The 17,721-nt window shown below is 27.6% G+C and overlaps 1 protein-coding gene across 1 annotated transcript; it reads left to right on the plus strand.

Annotated features, from left to right (window-relative positions):
- The first annotated feature begins 1,928 nt into the window (after positions 1–1,928).
- On the plus strand, positions 1,929–6,362 carry NAC34 (NAC domain protein). The gene is given in 3 exon segments (NM_001251326.2): positions 1,929–2,139; positions 4,839–5,113; positions 5,879–6,362. Coding segments are annotated over 3 exon segments (909 nt in total). The 5' UTR covers positions 1,929–1,973; the 3' UTR covers positions 6,347–6,362.
- Positions 6,363–17,721: the final 11,359 nt, after the last annotated feature.

Consider the following 17,721-nt stretch of genomic DNA (forward strand, 5'->3'; position numbering starts at 1 on the left):
GATGTATGGGCTATTTTGTAAGAAAAATAAGTACTTGTTTTAATTTTTTTTAAAGAAAACTAGTAAAACAATAATTATTTCCTTAAAATATGTGGAACTAAATACGCATTTATTGAAAAGTGGCATGTAATTGAAAAATCACCAAAATGAATAAATGATACATATTTGAAAATGGAGAACATAATTTCTATTCCATTTCATAAGAGAATCTGAATTTATAATCCACTAATATCACATGCCTAATTAAATTACATTTTCTAACCTGATAAAAAATACATTTTCTAATAGTTGAATTAAAGAATTTAGGAGGAGTAACCCTTTTCAACTGCTGGGTTAATTAACAGCAAGATTTGAATGAATCAATCAATCAAACCATTAGTGTTTGTGTTTACCCATTATTTTAATCTTATGACGAAATTGATCACCTAACGCCCTAACTCCCCTGCCCTCCTATCACATTTCAGCACAAAATACTCTTTAGGCTATGCGTTTCCTTAATTTGTCTTCATTATATATAAATTATTCACCATAACCCATAAACAAAATTAATGAATATAATGACTCATAGTTTTGTTCCAAATAAAGGCCATTCAAGAAAATTCTTATGGATGCCAGCTTATCAACAACCAATACGAATACAATTAAAAAGTAAAAGGCAGAGAGAGAGAGAGGCTCGTAGAGATTATATATTAGTACTAGTTTTGGGCAAAGCATATATATGTACAAAAGTGTATTAATTCATGACGAAGATAAATAACAAAACAGAGAATAAAATAAATAAATTAATAGAATGGAGAGAGATCATGCACAAGTGGACAAAATTAAAATAAATGACTATGTCAGCTCTCATCACCCTGTGTTGATTTGAGACTGGCTGCTTCGTGTGCCCACTCTCTAATTATTATCATATTTTCTCCATCCCAAATTAATGTAAGCGTAATAGTAATCGTGTTAAAGTTAAATATGATAAAGTCTTATTGAAATTTTATGTTTATCTCTCTGAGTGAGGGAGAGATTTTTGTTGGGAGATATTTTTAAGGGGACATACTAAGGGAGAGATATTTACCATAGTTTTTAACATGATCTACATTTATATATATATATAAAAGAAAATTTAACCTTTGTTTAACATGATAATTATATGTTGTTTGTCGATAAAAAAATATATAAGAATATTTACTTTTGTTAACTACACATCTTGCTACATTTTTTTATAGTTGAGATTAAAATCTAGAATTCCATGCAAGCTACCTAAATTTCTCATTATTAGGCTAATCTTAGTAAAATTTATTAAAAACTATCAGATTATAAATATAACTTGAAAATAATGTTGAGAGATTTACAAATATGCAAATAAAAAATTATTCTAATTTAATTTATGATTTTGAGTTCAAGTTATAAATATATAATTACATTAAATATTTAAAAAATTACTCATAATATTTATTTTTGATTCAAACAAGATTATGTTTCATATAAAATATGATTTTTTTTTAAAAAATTATGTGATCATTTTTTTACTTAATAAATTTTAATCCATAATTAGAAATATATTTAAAAATTGTGATAAAATATATATTTTTTTAATATTTATCCTGTTTTATATATAACATTTAATATTTATCTTAATCTTGTAACATATAGTTCCATAGAATTAGAGGTACAAGTCATATAAAAAAAAAGAGTACAAATCAACGAGTTGGCAGTGATTGGTTTGTGCACGTCATCATTCACTGGAGAAACACAACCAAATGACAATCATACCCTCTCTCCTTGCAAGCAATTACATGTTGACTTACCCACTTGTGATCCCTCTAACATTTATATATATACTCCTTTCTTCTCCTCCTCCCTTTATTACACCTCACAAAATTTCTCACTTCAACTTTGAACTTCTTTTCTCTATTATTATTATCTTTCTCTTTTTCTTCATCTCTTATCTTCCTTCACCTTTTTATTGAAAGAAAAAAAAAATGAGCAACATAAGCATGGTAGAGGCAAAGCTGCCACCAGGATTCAGGTTTCATCCAAGAGATGAAGAGCTTGTGTGTGATTACTTGATGAAGAAGGTGCAACACAATGATTCCCTTCTCTTGATAGATGTTGACCTTAACAAGTGTGAGCCATGGGATATTCCTGGTAAGTAATGTAGTGCTTACTCTTTCTCCTCATATCATGCATTCTCTAATATAAATTTAATTGTTGCTTTATATGTACATGATGCATCTTTCTTAATTTCTCTATATATGATCATTAGAGTTCACTATCTTTGACTCGTGAATATTATAAGTTCTCTGATATTATTTTTGATTCTCACAGATAAAAAAAAATATTTTTAGAAATGAATCTCACACAATTCATACTTTAAATTCTCTTCCGGTAAATAAATAAAATTAATTTAGGGTGGGGGGTAAGTGAACCAGAAATTTCCTATAGTTTTTTAATCATCTTGCACTCAGAGCCAAAGGCACCCCACATGATACTAATAATGGACATGCAGCATGCTTGATTCATTTCAGTTTCCTATTACGGGTTGCAAAGTACAAAGTTGATTGTTACTTTCGTTTGTGTTGAATTCTTGTTCTGTTTGAAAGCATGATGAGGGGTAAAATTGATTATGTGGGGGTGAGGTGATGATAGCAACTGCAATGGCTAGTATAGATCCCAATCTATACGTGCACTTCTGAGTGCTTTGATAGGGAAATTATGGTACCTGTCATCTCTCTGACTAATGAGACATTATAGAAGTTTTATCAATTCATCCGAAAATTAATTGCAACTTTGATAGTTAAGTTGAATTCCATTTTTGGGTATGCCATACCTCAATACTAATGTCTTGAAAATATATGTCATGTAGATGAGTCCATGAAGTTTTGACCCTTTGAACTTGAACCCAATAATTATTAGCTATGATATGATATATTTTGATTCCACTGTTTTATATATACATATGCCAATTAGTGGAAAGGAGCAAGATCAAAACCGTTATTCTTTCACCTCTTTTTCTTTCTTTTCTGGGATCAATAATTCCATCTATGATGTATGATCTATGATAATTGAATATTTTCTTCGTTGTAATTGAATAATTGAGAACAGATATCATAATTTTCAGTCTGCATTTTCATGTGGGTCATAACTTTAATTCCAACCCCAGTCACATTCACACAGAAAGGTACAGGTGGCTGCACTCCTGTACTATATTAATAAAGATCAATATATTAGATTTTTTTTCAAAATAAAAATTGAATTTGTCATCCGTACTTAATAGTAATTAATAATTAATAATGTTATGAAATGTTAATATGGATACATGTACTCCTGAAAGGGATCTACAAAGTTAGGTCGGCAACTTGGAATGGGAAGCTCTAAAAATCATGTATATGCATGTACATGTGGTTATATGCGATAATATTTGTAATATTATCTAACGGTTAATGAAAGATATATATATCACCTTCGTAGTTTTTTTTTTTTTTTCAGTTTTGAATAAATTGACTCATTGAATTTTGTCCTATTATGAAGGGTTTGACAGTGATTTTCACCAAAATAATTCAAAATATTGATTTTCATTGCAACAACACGCCTGCACATACATGAACATCATGCCCTTACATGTCATGTTAAAGTGATGGAACTCTCAAGCCTTATCACTATTCTAGCTGGATCTCACCATGTTTATCGTACTTTCATGTCAAAAACAAATATGCTGTGAGATTAGACTCATCATAAGCTAGACAATTAAATTTTTACACCTTCTGTTTAACTATCTTGTCTTATTGATTATTGTTTTTTTCCTTGGTTGGATAATAATTTGAAACAACTATTTTAGGATTTTTTTCATTCTTAATTTTTAAATGCTTTTCTCTTTTACTATTTTAAAAAAAATACTTAAAATATCTGCATAATTATTGAGATGCTTATTAACAATTTTATCTCAATAAGGACAAAAAAAGATTTCTAGGCCTGATAGGATGGGTCAACATTGCTTTGGTGTGCTGGGCCATATGGGTTCATAGTTTACATTATTTGGGAAATAATATCAACTGTTTGATTATGAAATCATCATAATTAGTTTTGTATTTTATATAAGCATGTCATATATGAAAAGAAACTGATAAGAATAGGCGAATCAGAAGAAACAAGAGCAATTAAAGGAAGAATTAAGCTAGTTATAAATAGGGGCCTATCCGAATAGTAACCAGAATAATTTGCATTCAAATAATAATAATAATTGCTTCCCATCAATAACTATTTGTTTTTTGTATTTTTCTTTAAACTGTACTCTGATTCTTATTATATATGTGCATTTCTAAAATAATCTCAAAGTCTATATAATGCAATTGGTAGAATATAATTTCTTTATTCTTTCTTTCCCTGTTCTTCCATAATCAAAATGTTCAATTCTTCTAATAAGACAAAGTAAAGAAAGCCATGAACATTTAATTTTAGGATTGAATTAAACAAGAGATAATATTGTTAATGTTAACAGTTATTTTTAACTAGTCATAGTTGACTTCCACCCAAAAAAAATTAATTGTCCTAACTGCACACGTTCCTCGTCTTACTGGAACAAGAGATTGTATATCACCCAAAAAAATATTAATAAGGCCCTTCTTTTCTATATATATGATATATTTGAATCACTTTTTTCTTCAACTTACATAGTAATGTAATATTGTTAATATGAACAGTTGCTTTAACTAGTGATAGTTGACTAGAACACAAAACATACCAGTTTTTCTTCTGCAACTTAATTACATAGTAATGTATCTTAATTTAAGCAATGGTATATATAATTGAAGCACAAGATTCTTAATAGTATTGTAATGGTTGTGCAGAAACAGCATGCGTTGGAGGGAAGGAGTGGTATTTCTACACACAAAGAGACCGTAAGTATGCAACAGGGTTACGCACAAATCGTGCCACTGCCTCAGGGTATTGGAAGGCCACAGGGAAGGACAGGCCTATCCTCCGCAAGGGCACCCATGTAGGGATGAGGAAGACTTTGGTGTTCTATCAAGGAAGGGCACCCAAAGGGAGAAAAACTGAGTGGGTCATGCATGAGTTTCGTATCGAAGGACCTCATGGACCTCCTAAAATTTCTTCTTCCAAGGTATACATAAAAAAAGCATTTAGAAGTTTAATTTTTATGCATGATGAATATCATATAGATATGATAGATTGTGATTAGATAATAATATAAAAACTGTTTATATACTTATGATTTAATTTCTCTGTTTCTTAAGCATATTTCAAATATAGACATTTATCCAAAGTATTTTATGATATGTTATGATAGCATAATATTCCAACGTGTATTGGACCAAAACGAGTTAGTAATGGGGGATTTGTTTTTCCATTAACCACTTTGAATGGTCAATATATATAGAATATTACTTTATAAATAGACTTTTGGTACTAGCCTTGTTTGGTTTCCTTTGCATGAATCAGGGAGGCAACTAGTGATTTGCAATAAAAAATTTAAGGACTTTTGACTTTATGGAATATGTTTTTGCTCTGTGCGGAAACTAAATTTGTCTCACCTGACTATTGGCTAAAATGTGACTACATAAGATATATTGGGTAGCTTACCTAAGAAGATCCTCTAAGAATTTTTTATTGAATACTTATGTAAGCCTATGAAAGCACCATTCTTCCAAGTGTAAAGTTTTTTTTTTTTCTCCTCTAAAAAAAAGTATTTTTTCTTGTGTCAAAAGCAGACATAACATATTTCTTAAATATAGAACCAGAGAGAGATAGTATATGCTATGTCAGCTCTTAACACAAACAAAAAGCGTTTTTTTGCTTAACTTTTTGCTTCATCCAAATATTAATTGAGGACCTTAGCTTAAAATGTTTGCACCTTGTGTACATGCAGGAAGATTGGGTTTTGTGTAGGGTGTTCTACAAAAACAGTGAAGTTTTAGCCAAACCTAGCATGGGTAGCTGCTATGAGGACACGGGATCTTCAACTCTTCCTGCGTTAATGGACTCTTACATAAGTTTTGACCAAACTCAAACCCATGCAGATGAGTTTGAGCAAGTGCCCTGCTTCTCCATTTTCTCTCAGAACCAAACAAACCCCATTTTCAACCACATGACCACTATGGAGCCTAAGTTCCCTCTCAACCATGCAACTACAACATATGGAGGAGCACCAAATTTGGGTTATTGCTTAGACCCTTTATCTTGTGACAGAAAAATGTTAAAAGCTGTTTTGAATCAAATCACAAAGATGGAAAGGAATCCACTTAACCAAAGTCTAAAAGGGTCACCAAGCTTAGGAGAAGGAAGTTCAGAGAGTTATTTATCTGAAGTGGGGATGCCCCACGTGTGGAATTACTGATGTGAGACTTTAGTACTTAAACCCTCTCCTCCACCTATGCCACCATGAAATTTTTTTTTTTAAAAAAAAAACAAGAAAAAAAAAGGTATAAGGGGGAAGATAAAATCAATCCATTGTTTTAAGTCATGGTGAGTACTTATGTTTTACCTGTGGTGTTTTAGCTATTAATGTATACCCATCCATGATGTGTCCCTATATATTAGGAAAATGGGACTTGTAATTTAAACTTATAAATATTTGTAGTTAATTTTATTTAGTGGATGATTTTTTTTTCTTCTTTGTTAAATTAGATGTTGGATTGAGATGCTATGAAGATAATCAAATCTCTATCTTTATATTGAAGAAGTTTTCACGAGACAATCTTATTCTGTCATATTATAAGTTTACATTATTTAGGAATCGAAATAAATTATAATTTATAAACACTTTTTATTTAACCTATCAAGATTTTTTATAAAGAATAAAACTATAAAGGCTTATGAGAATAAAAACGAATAATACCTCGTATACATATACAGTGAGTTTAACAATACAATGAAGGGTCTTGATTACTCGTGAAGTTGCTAAGTCTAAGCTCTCTTTTCTCTTCACTTAAAGTAAACATTATTTTAGATGTGGTGAGCCTTACAACATCGGAATAAATTAATGTTAATACACTAAATACTAGAAACGTATAATGTGTACAAAATTTTATAATGCTTTGAAAAAAAAATGCATATTTTGTTGGAGTAGCTATCATATGTCATGTAAGCCACATTTTAATGGACCAAAATATATTATAATTCTTATAGAAATCTTCTCCGCAACCACCACAATAATGGACTAGCTAGGGAAATTAATAAAGAGTAAGCTATAAATTTTTTGTTCATATACTAAATCTTTGATGTAATTATCTGTTCAAAATAGTAGTATAGCGGAAATGAATCATAACATATCAGGTCAGGCTTTCATATAATATGATTAAATAAACTAATGTGCCAATCTGATGTAGTACACGGACGTTTTATATATAATTTAATCATTCAGACGAACAGAAAATAATTAAATTTAAATAATGAATTTCACGTTTGCTCACAGAATGTTAATATATATTTCTTCTTAGGTTCAGCAATGGAATCATAGAAGATATTTTCCTCAACCATAATATTGTCTTCTAATGTTTTAATCCCAAGTAATAGCGCTTCATTTGAATGTTCTTAACTTTTTGTTTAGGTGAAAAAGTTTGTATTAAGTGCAATGTCAAACACATTAAAACAAAGTAAAGTTAATCATCTTGAAACTGTCGTTTTCGTGGGGCTGATTAATTGGAAGAGACAATTAAAATGAGAGGAGACTAAATCACTATGACCTCAGCTTAAGGATTCGCTGACTTGTTTGGTATTTTCTTTAATTTTTTTTCCCATTCGTAGGGTTTTGATCTAATGCAAATATCCAATAAAGTAACTCAATATTTTAATTAAGTCTTTTTTACTCCTTAAAATTTTTATATTTTTTTCATATATTTTTTTTAAAATTTTAATCTTTACAAATTATATTTATTTTATTTATTTTTCCTTATAACGCACACATGTATCTAATCTCTGAACAACTTTTATATTATTATAGATATAGATTATAAGATGAAAAGTAACTATCTAAAACAGCATAAGAATAAAAATAAAAATAAATATAATTTGTTAGGACTAAAAATAAATAAATAAATTAAATTATAAGGACTAAAAATATATTTATATATTAAAAAATTACAAAATGCAAAGAGAAAAAAAATAGAGGATGAAAAATGTTAGCATAGTAACATGTGTCTAATCTTTGTACAGTTTTTATATGATTATAGATATAGATTGTACTTAAAATGCATTAAAATTGAACTTGTAGATTTTTAATTTCCATTTTGGTATACTGGTATTCACCTTGAATTACTAATTAAACACGCTTTGTATTAAAGTTTTTCCAAATAAGCAAAATTACTATAAGTTGTTAATTGCATATAAATTAATATACATAATTGTATGTTCAACACCAGTTCAAAAGTGGGGAATATTCAAAGCAAAATCTAGAATTTTGGGCGATCCTCTACAAATTAACCAAATTTTGGTTTGGTCACTTGAAGCTCATTAGGCTAATTACTTAATTATAAGACTCTTATTGAGCTAAAATGTTGTTTCAAACGTGACGATGTGTGAGAACTAAGAAGTGCCTATAAGTCGAATCTCTTGATTTACAATGTCACTTATTGACGGATGGCAATCATGATCACCCAATATTTTGAGCCTATAGGAGTTATCTAATACATTTTGAGGGCCATGTTTGAATGAGGCAAAGTGTTGGTTGAGGTTGTATAATGGATAATATGGCGTCATACCTACGTGACACTGGATCAACATGTTTGCTTTATTTACTTATATAGACTGAGATTAACCTAGCAAGAACCCAGAACATCATATTCAACAATTTAATATAAATAATAATGTATCAATAACTAGAAAATGTTAACATACCGTATTCTTGACAAATACAAAAAATTATATATCGTAATTTATAAATTAATGAAAGGATATATAATCAAAATCTACAAAGACAAAGGATATACTAATAAAAGAAATTATATAATGAATAATAATATATAGTCAATTTCATTTCTAGATATCTACCATTCTCTTATGGGCTTAAATTTATGTAATATGCTGATGCTCTTGTTATATATAAGCATTTTAATAAATTGAATAGTAGGTGTTTGATGTTGATATATGTTTGTGATTATTTCATAAGCATGAATCAAATGGACATATATGGTATTCGGATATCTAAGGTATTTGGGATCATGAGCTCGAGATTACAAAATGCCTCAGGGTAATGTACATATTACAAATGTTTATTAACTGTTCTCTACCCCATTCTCCCCTAAATATTCTGCATCATATAATTTTCTTATAAAAATTTACAATTAATTCAATAATTGTCAGACTTTATCTACTTTCATATCTTAAAATGATTTTTGTATAACATTCACCTAATAAGCCCAAGAAAGGAATCAGCTGGTTGAGAATTTACAAAACGATCGAAAATAAAACTTAGATCCATGTAGTACTATATTTTTCGTGTTATTTTTCAATTTAAATTGGAACTTTATCCTGGTAGTTTTTTGTAATTACTAAAAATATAATTTACATTAAAGATCAATATAAGTTGCTGAAGTAAAACTCTAATTTTAATTAAAAAATGGTACTAAAACACCTAAAAGTCTAATTCTGGTTTTTTTAAACAATATATAAGTACACCGATCGACATCGTATACCTTTTGAGGAAACTGGAAAGTATAGCTAGAAAGGAATTTCACACAACTGACATATCAACATAAACACATTCATATACTATATAGTTATTATAATTGATAATTTAACGAAATTGAAAATAACGATCATGTGCTTGTTTTACAAATGGTGTACGAGGAATGAAATAGGATAAGCGAAGAATTCAAGTACTATACAGTGTTATTTCGATAGTCAGATTTCTTAAAGTAGTTATTTATTACTGCCACCGACAATTTAGACTACTTGGTTATCACCTTTTTAGAATAATAATACCCAATCACCTCGACCATTAATATTTTCAAGCTATAAATAAATAAACTCAAGTCAATTAATCATGTTCCAAATTTCAAACAGTGTTAAGAAACAAGTGGATGGATAATGGATATTGAATGTGAGGTGAAAATGCAATAAAAGTGAAGGATCTCAAGTTTCTAGTTACGAACGCTGGAATGAGAAGATAGATACATAGGATTGCTTCCAAGGGTTTCATGTTCTAAATTAAAGCATGAGAATGCAATGTCAGGAAAAAAAATAGTTAATTTTCTTAAAATTTATAAAATGCATTACATGCATATATTTATGGTTTTTTTACATAAAATTTTTATCTCTTTTTATTTTAAAGTAAAAATAATATTAAGATGTGACAAAAGAATAAAAAAGACAAAAAGAAGAGTATACATATATCGCAGCAAGATCATTAAAGGTGAGTTAGAAATTAATTGAAATCTGCAAAACAGTTATAAAAAGAATTACACTTATAATCAATTCGCGTTATAATTTCTTTAATTTTCTATTTTTCTCTCTACACTCGCATTAGAGTCCGTACAAAATATAATTCTTATCTCCATGTACATCCCCCATATTTAGCGCAAGTGGATGAGTGTTAGGTACAAACCCCCTCTAAAGTGTATTATGTCTCATGAGTTGACATCAAATGCCTCATATATACATAATTCATTATAAAATTCATCAGGAAAAAAAAATTAATAAGTTGATTGTCATCTCACTACTATATTTTATATATTTTTAATATTGATTCTTTTTTACTTTCAATATCAATTTTTAATCGATTTTGAAACTACCAATATTAATTTTATTAAAGTTAACATCATTTTTCAATAAAATGAAGGTACCATTAGCAGAGAATTCCACATTCTTTTTTTTCTCTATATAATTTTACAGCACGAACAGCCTTCTAAACAAACCCAACCAAATACTTAGGGAGTTAGGGTCTTAATTCCAACAAATAGTGCATAAAAATTAAGAATAAAGTAACGGCTAGAATAAAATTTTGGTTCCTCATATGAGATTTTGGTTTTAGTCTGCTGATTCTCAAAATTTAAAATCTTAGTTCCTTAAATCATCGGTTAGACTAAATTTAGGTTTTTCTTTTAGTTTTTTACGCTAACGATATTAATTTTTATTGACGTGATATTATTGCCATGTGTCACTAAATTTATTAAATTAATATGATAGACTAATTAAAGAATAATCAACTTAATACTCAAATTAAGAAATTAAAATGAAACTTTTCAAATAAAGGACTGAAATTCTATTTTCAAGAGATACGATTTTTTCCTGTACATATATCATGAGCAACCTTCGAAACAAACACAGCTAAATACTTGGCTCTTCCAACAAAAAGTTCATATATCACACGATTTTTCCTTGTGCATATAACATTAGAAGATTAATGTCAAGTCCTTCCAGTCTGACATGAGAGCATGAGGTGAGTTTCTTTTTCAATGCGCACGATTGGTAGTGATTGCAAACTTTTTAATTAACGTGTATAAGATAAGGTTTTTCTTAGTATGATTTTGATGTCAAACAAGGATATACTCCTATAGCATGTGTGAGCAGTTGTAACATAACGTTGAAAGTAAAACTTAGATTAGGTATGTGAAGCTCGAAGTCTAACTAGAACCTAAGCTTTCTCTTGTATGTATTATATGCATCAAGTGCATGGGATTCTTTGAAAATAACTCTTGACCTAACTCAAAGATTGGACCACCAATGCTTAAACTATCTGCGATCACGAAGTTAAAATATCATTATTATATGTGTATCTTTAGAAATCTTGGAAACTTTCGTTGGAGTGATAGCTAGTAGGCTTGTGCTCTTAGCTCCATAAACACACAAGTAGTCTGACTATATATATGAATATTATTAATGTTCCGTAAAAAAATGGTTAACTCCCCATTTGCATGTTTTAGAAATCAAAAGGATTGGGTGATTAAATTCTGGTTAAGAAAGTATTTTTTTTAAGTATTTAATACAGTTGTATAATTCCGAATGTAAGATATTTGATGAAATAATTTCATATGAGTTTTCATGTTGTTGATGGTATCACAACTTATTTATTTGTATATCTATTCCTAATTAACAAAAGAAAAATTGTACATAAATAAAAATTGTTGACATTTAATTAATTTAATTAATAGTTTTTTTGTTAGGCTTATTTTAATTAATAGTACCGTACAATTTTTTTTGGATAATGAAAAATTTAGTCCTAGTACAATACTTGCTTTTGAGAATGTGAGCATGAACTTATTTTGAGAATGTTGGTTTTTGCCTTCCGTATATATAAAAACGAAAAATGAGGGAAATGGTTAGTATGGTGTCTTAATTAGTGCTGCCATAGGATTAGGTTGAAGTATTTTTGCCGTTGATTTTTTTTTTTTTTATCTAAACCTAAGTACAATTTTCTATTGAAAAAATCTAAATAATTTACATAAATTAGCCCAATAAAAATTGTAATCTCATAAAATATAAAAGAAATACTCCACACATATGTACTATAAAAACAATTGAATAAGGATAAATCTAAATTTTGCATCTTGACTATTGCATGTAAATGTTTATTTTTCAAGTTGAAATTTTATTAAATGATTTAGTGATAATATTGACAATTAGTTAGTCATATTCTATGTTCATGTTGGAATCATATTCATTCATTGAATGATCCAATTAATGCCATTTAGCCATTTATTGACTTTAAACCGCTAAAAAAATCAATGACCTATCCAGCTAACTAAATCAATTCTTCTTTGCATCTACTCCACGTACGTGTTGGTTAACCCATAGTATGAAACATGGAAAAAATTCATTAGTTTATCAAATTATTTACTATAAAGTTACAAAAATTATTCAACAAAAATAAAAGTTAGATGAATAAGTAGATCAAGTGATCAACTCATCAAATTTCTATTGGAATAAGATTCCAGAAAGAAAAATACTTATCTTTATTGATTATTAGGGACTTCTCGTTGAAAAAGGATTTTCAAACTAAGTTTGAAATAATAAATGCTGCTAAAAGGTGGTAATGCCATCTGCAAAAAAAAAAAAAACATTATCATATAATAGTTATATATAATATGAAAACTGATATATAAATTTGTTTCGAAAAACATGGTTGTTAATAGTTAAATAAGATTTTATAATAATAAGGGGAAAATAAGAATTTGACAGAATCACGGAACTATATATGTTGTCATATGAATTTCTTGCAGTATATATAGATAAATTATTGAAATTATTTTAAATTATTATTTTTGAGATTTGTAGCTTTTAAACATTACTTTTTGATAACTTGTTTAAAATATAAAAATAACATTTTTTAGTTCAAATTTATTATTCTGCTGATTAATGTGATCTAGTTGTGTTTATTTTATAACAGCATTTACATTTTATTATTTTATTAAGAAAAACAAACAATATCGACATTTTATTTAGAAATTTAGCTTCCTAAAGTGAGAATATGTAATTAGAAAATATAAACACTCAAAATCATTTATTAAACAAATAACGATATTGAATCTTTGATAAATAATATATATATATATAACAAAATTTAAAATAAAATACAATCTCAACTATTTCTAACTAGTGACTATTATATTGGATGAGATTGTTTAAACTTAAAAATAATAATTTTAAAAGATGTATTTTTTAAGAACTAAAAATGATTTGTTTCTTAAAATAAATAAAAGAAAATATATTTTTTTAAGTAGAAATAATTTAGACTAAAACATTAAGAAATAGAATTTTTATTTTATTTTATTAAAATAAATTTTTATTTCAATAAATAAGTTTAAATAAATTGATTAATTATATTTTTTTTTCTAACTACACGACTACTATTATATTTTATCCGTAAGAGTTAATTATATTCATTTTAAATAACTGACATTATGTTAGTTCTCATGGACTTTAATTTGGATCTCTTAAATAAGATTAAGATTTTGTATTGAAGCCTACTAAATAAAATCTGATTTGGCGTCCACTTTTATGATGGATATTTTTGTCCCCAAGAATTATAAACTTCCCATTTAGTTACATCTTTCCAGTTTTATTTTCACTTTCAATTTCAATTACATATTTTCAAATAGGTTACACCAACTGTATATACATTCAGTATTTTCGATCCATGCACTTTTTCGCCACAGCAATAATAATGCAATTGATAAAAGAGATTTCACTAAAGGTTAGAATTTTTGTTAAAAATTAATCATCAAGTAAAACTAATAAATATATCTTATCTATAATATAATAAGAAAAATATTCTACAAGAAAAAAAGCTAAAATATAATTTTTATCCCAATAAAATACCTAAAATTTGTTTTTAGTTCATGTGAAATTTTTACCCATTTTTGGTATTCATAAAATTAAAATGTTTTTTAGCCTGAAATTAAGTTTGGATGAATCCAAACTTACTTATTTTTTAATTTGAATTTTAAAATATAATTTATAGGATTAAAAACCACTACAAATTATATAAAAAATTATTTATAGAGTTAAAAACCGCAACAAGTTACAAAAAAATACAAGAATGGAACCTCTTCTCAAATTCAAAAATATAAAATAAACACGAGCACAACAATGAAAAGCATAAATTGAAAATAACAAACACCAATATTAAACCAATGTTAGAGGAGCCTAGTTGCAAGAATGATATTGTCACCCTCGAGTCTGGATAATGGTGGTGGTGTCGGAGTTGGATGAAGGCAATGTGAAGGTGACATAAAGGCTCGAATTTGACCATTTTAGATTTGAATTAGGTCAAGGGTTGTCGTCGTTGGAAAGGGTGGTGGCGACGAGTTTGGAGCCAATATCACCAACTTTTTTTAGTGAGTTTGACGAGTTCTCACACACACTACCACTAGGGGTGACCCTCCCTTGAATAATCTTCAAAAGAAGTTCATCACGTTCAAGGATTTGACGAAGCAACTTGAAGCAAGTAAGGTTGAGAGAATGCACAAGGTGGAGTGTAAGGCTATCAGGAAGTTGACTACCCTACAACTATCCAAGTTCAAGACAATTAAGGTTATTTATGAGTTTGAGAAGGAAATTGCCACTTTGGATGCAGAGAACACAACTAGTTCGAGGTTGCTGGAGCTCAGGAAGAAGCAATTTGTGTTGTTATTACATGTGGTGGATGCAACTTGTGTCAAGTTTTATTGGACAAACAAATCTCACATAACATTTAACTATGCATGCTATTAACATGATACTTACCTAAAAAAAGATTAAATAAAACAAAAAATAAAAAATGTCTTAATAGGAATTGAACTCACAACTCTTTAATTATAAGTAAAATAATAAACTATTAACACACTTGTTTTGTTTAATTAATTAAATTAATATTATTTTTTATATATCATTAGTCAGGAGTTATTAATTTGTTTCCTTCAAATTATCAAAATTTATAATTAAAAAATATTATATATATATATATAAATCTTTTTAATTTTACTTTATATAATTTTATATGTTTTATTTTGAATAACTTATGCATTTTTTTTATTTACCAATTTATAATTAAATTTCATAAATTATCATGTAAATTATTTACATATTTTTGTTTATAAATTGATTTTAATATACAAATCATTTTTATTCTAATTATATACATAAAATTAAAAAAATTATATATTAAATATCTTTAATTTGTAAGTTTTGATAATTTGAAAAAAAAATAATAACTCTTGACTAGTGATATATAGAAAATAATATGTATATGATTCACTAAACAAAACAAATGTCTTAGTAGTTTATTACTTTATTTATGAATAAAAGATTATGAGTTGTAAGTATCAATATCTCACATCAAAATCAATTAAGGGAATAATTAAAATAATTTATTTGTTTAGAATAAGAAGATTAAAAGTTTTGATTTAAAAATAAAAAAATTAAAATTATAAATTTAAAATTATTGGGAGATCAATATTTTAATTTATTTTACTTTTAATTGTGTTAATTATTAAGAAGAACATTTTTGGTGCAGCTATGAGGCATTTTAATGGGTTGACTTCTTCACAAATAGTTGGTATCAGAATAAGATGCACAGCAGGTAGTTTAAATATCAGAAGAATTATTAAGGAATTTTTTTTTAAAAGCTTTTTAAATTTAAGTCTTGTAGGTAAACAAAATAATTTAAACTTCGTCCTCTTAAATCTATTTATTTGGCAACACTTATACTAGTTTGAAAGTAAATTAACTTATAAATATTGAGAATTTAAAACAAATAATAAAATAACTTTTGAGAAATCCTGTATCCATATTATTGGGTCGACGAAGAAGAATTTGAATTAAGTTCTTTTGTCCTGCACCGCCTAGTACCTAAGATTTAGGCACCTGGAAAAGACTGCACACTTGGAGTTAGGTGCGAATCTGTATCGTGTGGAAACTTGGGTCATGAATTTGGTCCTACTCAGAAAATACAATGAATGAAGTCCACTTTGCTCTATTTCAATTAGGAATTGAATTTTCATTCTCTATGATTAAAACTGGTCAGTTTGGATGAGAAATTTAATAAGATAATTTAAATTTTTAAAAGATTTTAATTATTTGTTAGTTAAATAAGGTGTTTGAATAAAAAATTTGAAAAAAAAATTAAAATTTCAATATTTTATTCAGGTATTTTAATTATCTTAAATAATAGGATTTTAAATTCTTTTAAAAATTAATGAATTTGAAATTCTTTTGTGAACTTAGGATACAATCTACTCATTGTCTCATTCCTTCCTCACTTGTAACAGTTTCTCACTTTTCTTTTTCTCAACGATGATTTCTCCTTCATTTCACTCTCGGATCTCTCTAGTAACAACACTTGATTTCTCTCTTGCAACAACACTCAATCTTTGTCTTGAAGGACTCTAACTTTTTATATGAAACATAGCTTCTCTGTATCTCAGAGGTTAGTCTTTCTCACTCTCTCATCTAAGTATTATAGGATTTTTTCTTATTCATCTTTGTTCCAATCCTATTTTTTACTATTTGGTTTCATTAATTTGCATTTCATGCCTATAATATAGGGTTTGTAGGTTGCATTTCGTGTTTTTACGCTACAAGGCATTTGATGCTTTTGTACAACTCTAATCTAACACATACTTTAGTCCTTCCTTCGATTTGGTGATAAATCAAAATAAAAATGTCCATCAATTTATGACCAACATCTTAGAGGGTCACACATGGTGACAATACTTAATGTCTGTCTTGTGTCATTGTTGTGACGATTGATTGCTAGATTCTAAAAATGTCTCTTCATAAAAAATGTTGGAACAAATTTAATTGATTTGATACTCAAACTTAAAGATTGTAGGAACAATTTTTATTCGCTAGTAGTCAAATCTAAAAAATATTGATACAAATGGTGATGTTTCAGCAAGAAAAAATAACTAAGAAGAAATCATTAACCATAAAAGTCACATCTCACAATCTAGACTGAAAAATCACATCTCACAATCTTAAGTAAACAGTCACATCTTATAATATTTTTCACATCATTTTTAAAAAATTTAAATAGATTTTTGGTCTCTGCAATTTAATATTCTTTTCATTTTTTTTTGTATTTTTTTTTTGTTTTAAATCACATCTCACAATCTTAAGTGAAAAGGCACATCTTATCATATTTTTACACCATTCTCAAAAGTTTTAAATACACTTTTTGTCTCTGTAATTTAATAATTTTTGTTCTTGTAATTTTGTTTGTTTTAAATCACATCTCACAATCTCAAGTTAAAAGTCACATCTTATCATATTTTTACACCATTTTCAAAAATTTTA

The sequence above is a fragment of the Glycine max genome, chromosome 8 (genome assembly GCF_000004515.6).
Source record: "Glycine max cultivar Williams 82 chromosome 8, Glycine_max_v4.0, whole genome shotgun sequence".
In the NCBI taxonomy this organism is placed as follows: domain Eukaryota; kingdom Viridiplantae; phylum Streptophyta; class Magnoliopsida; order Fabales; family Fabaceae; genus Glycine; species Glycine max.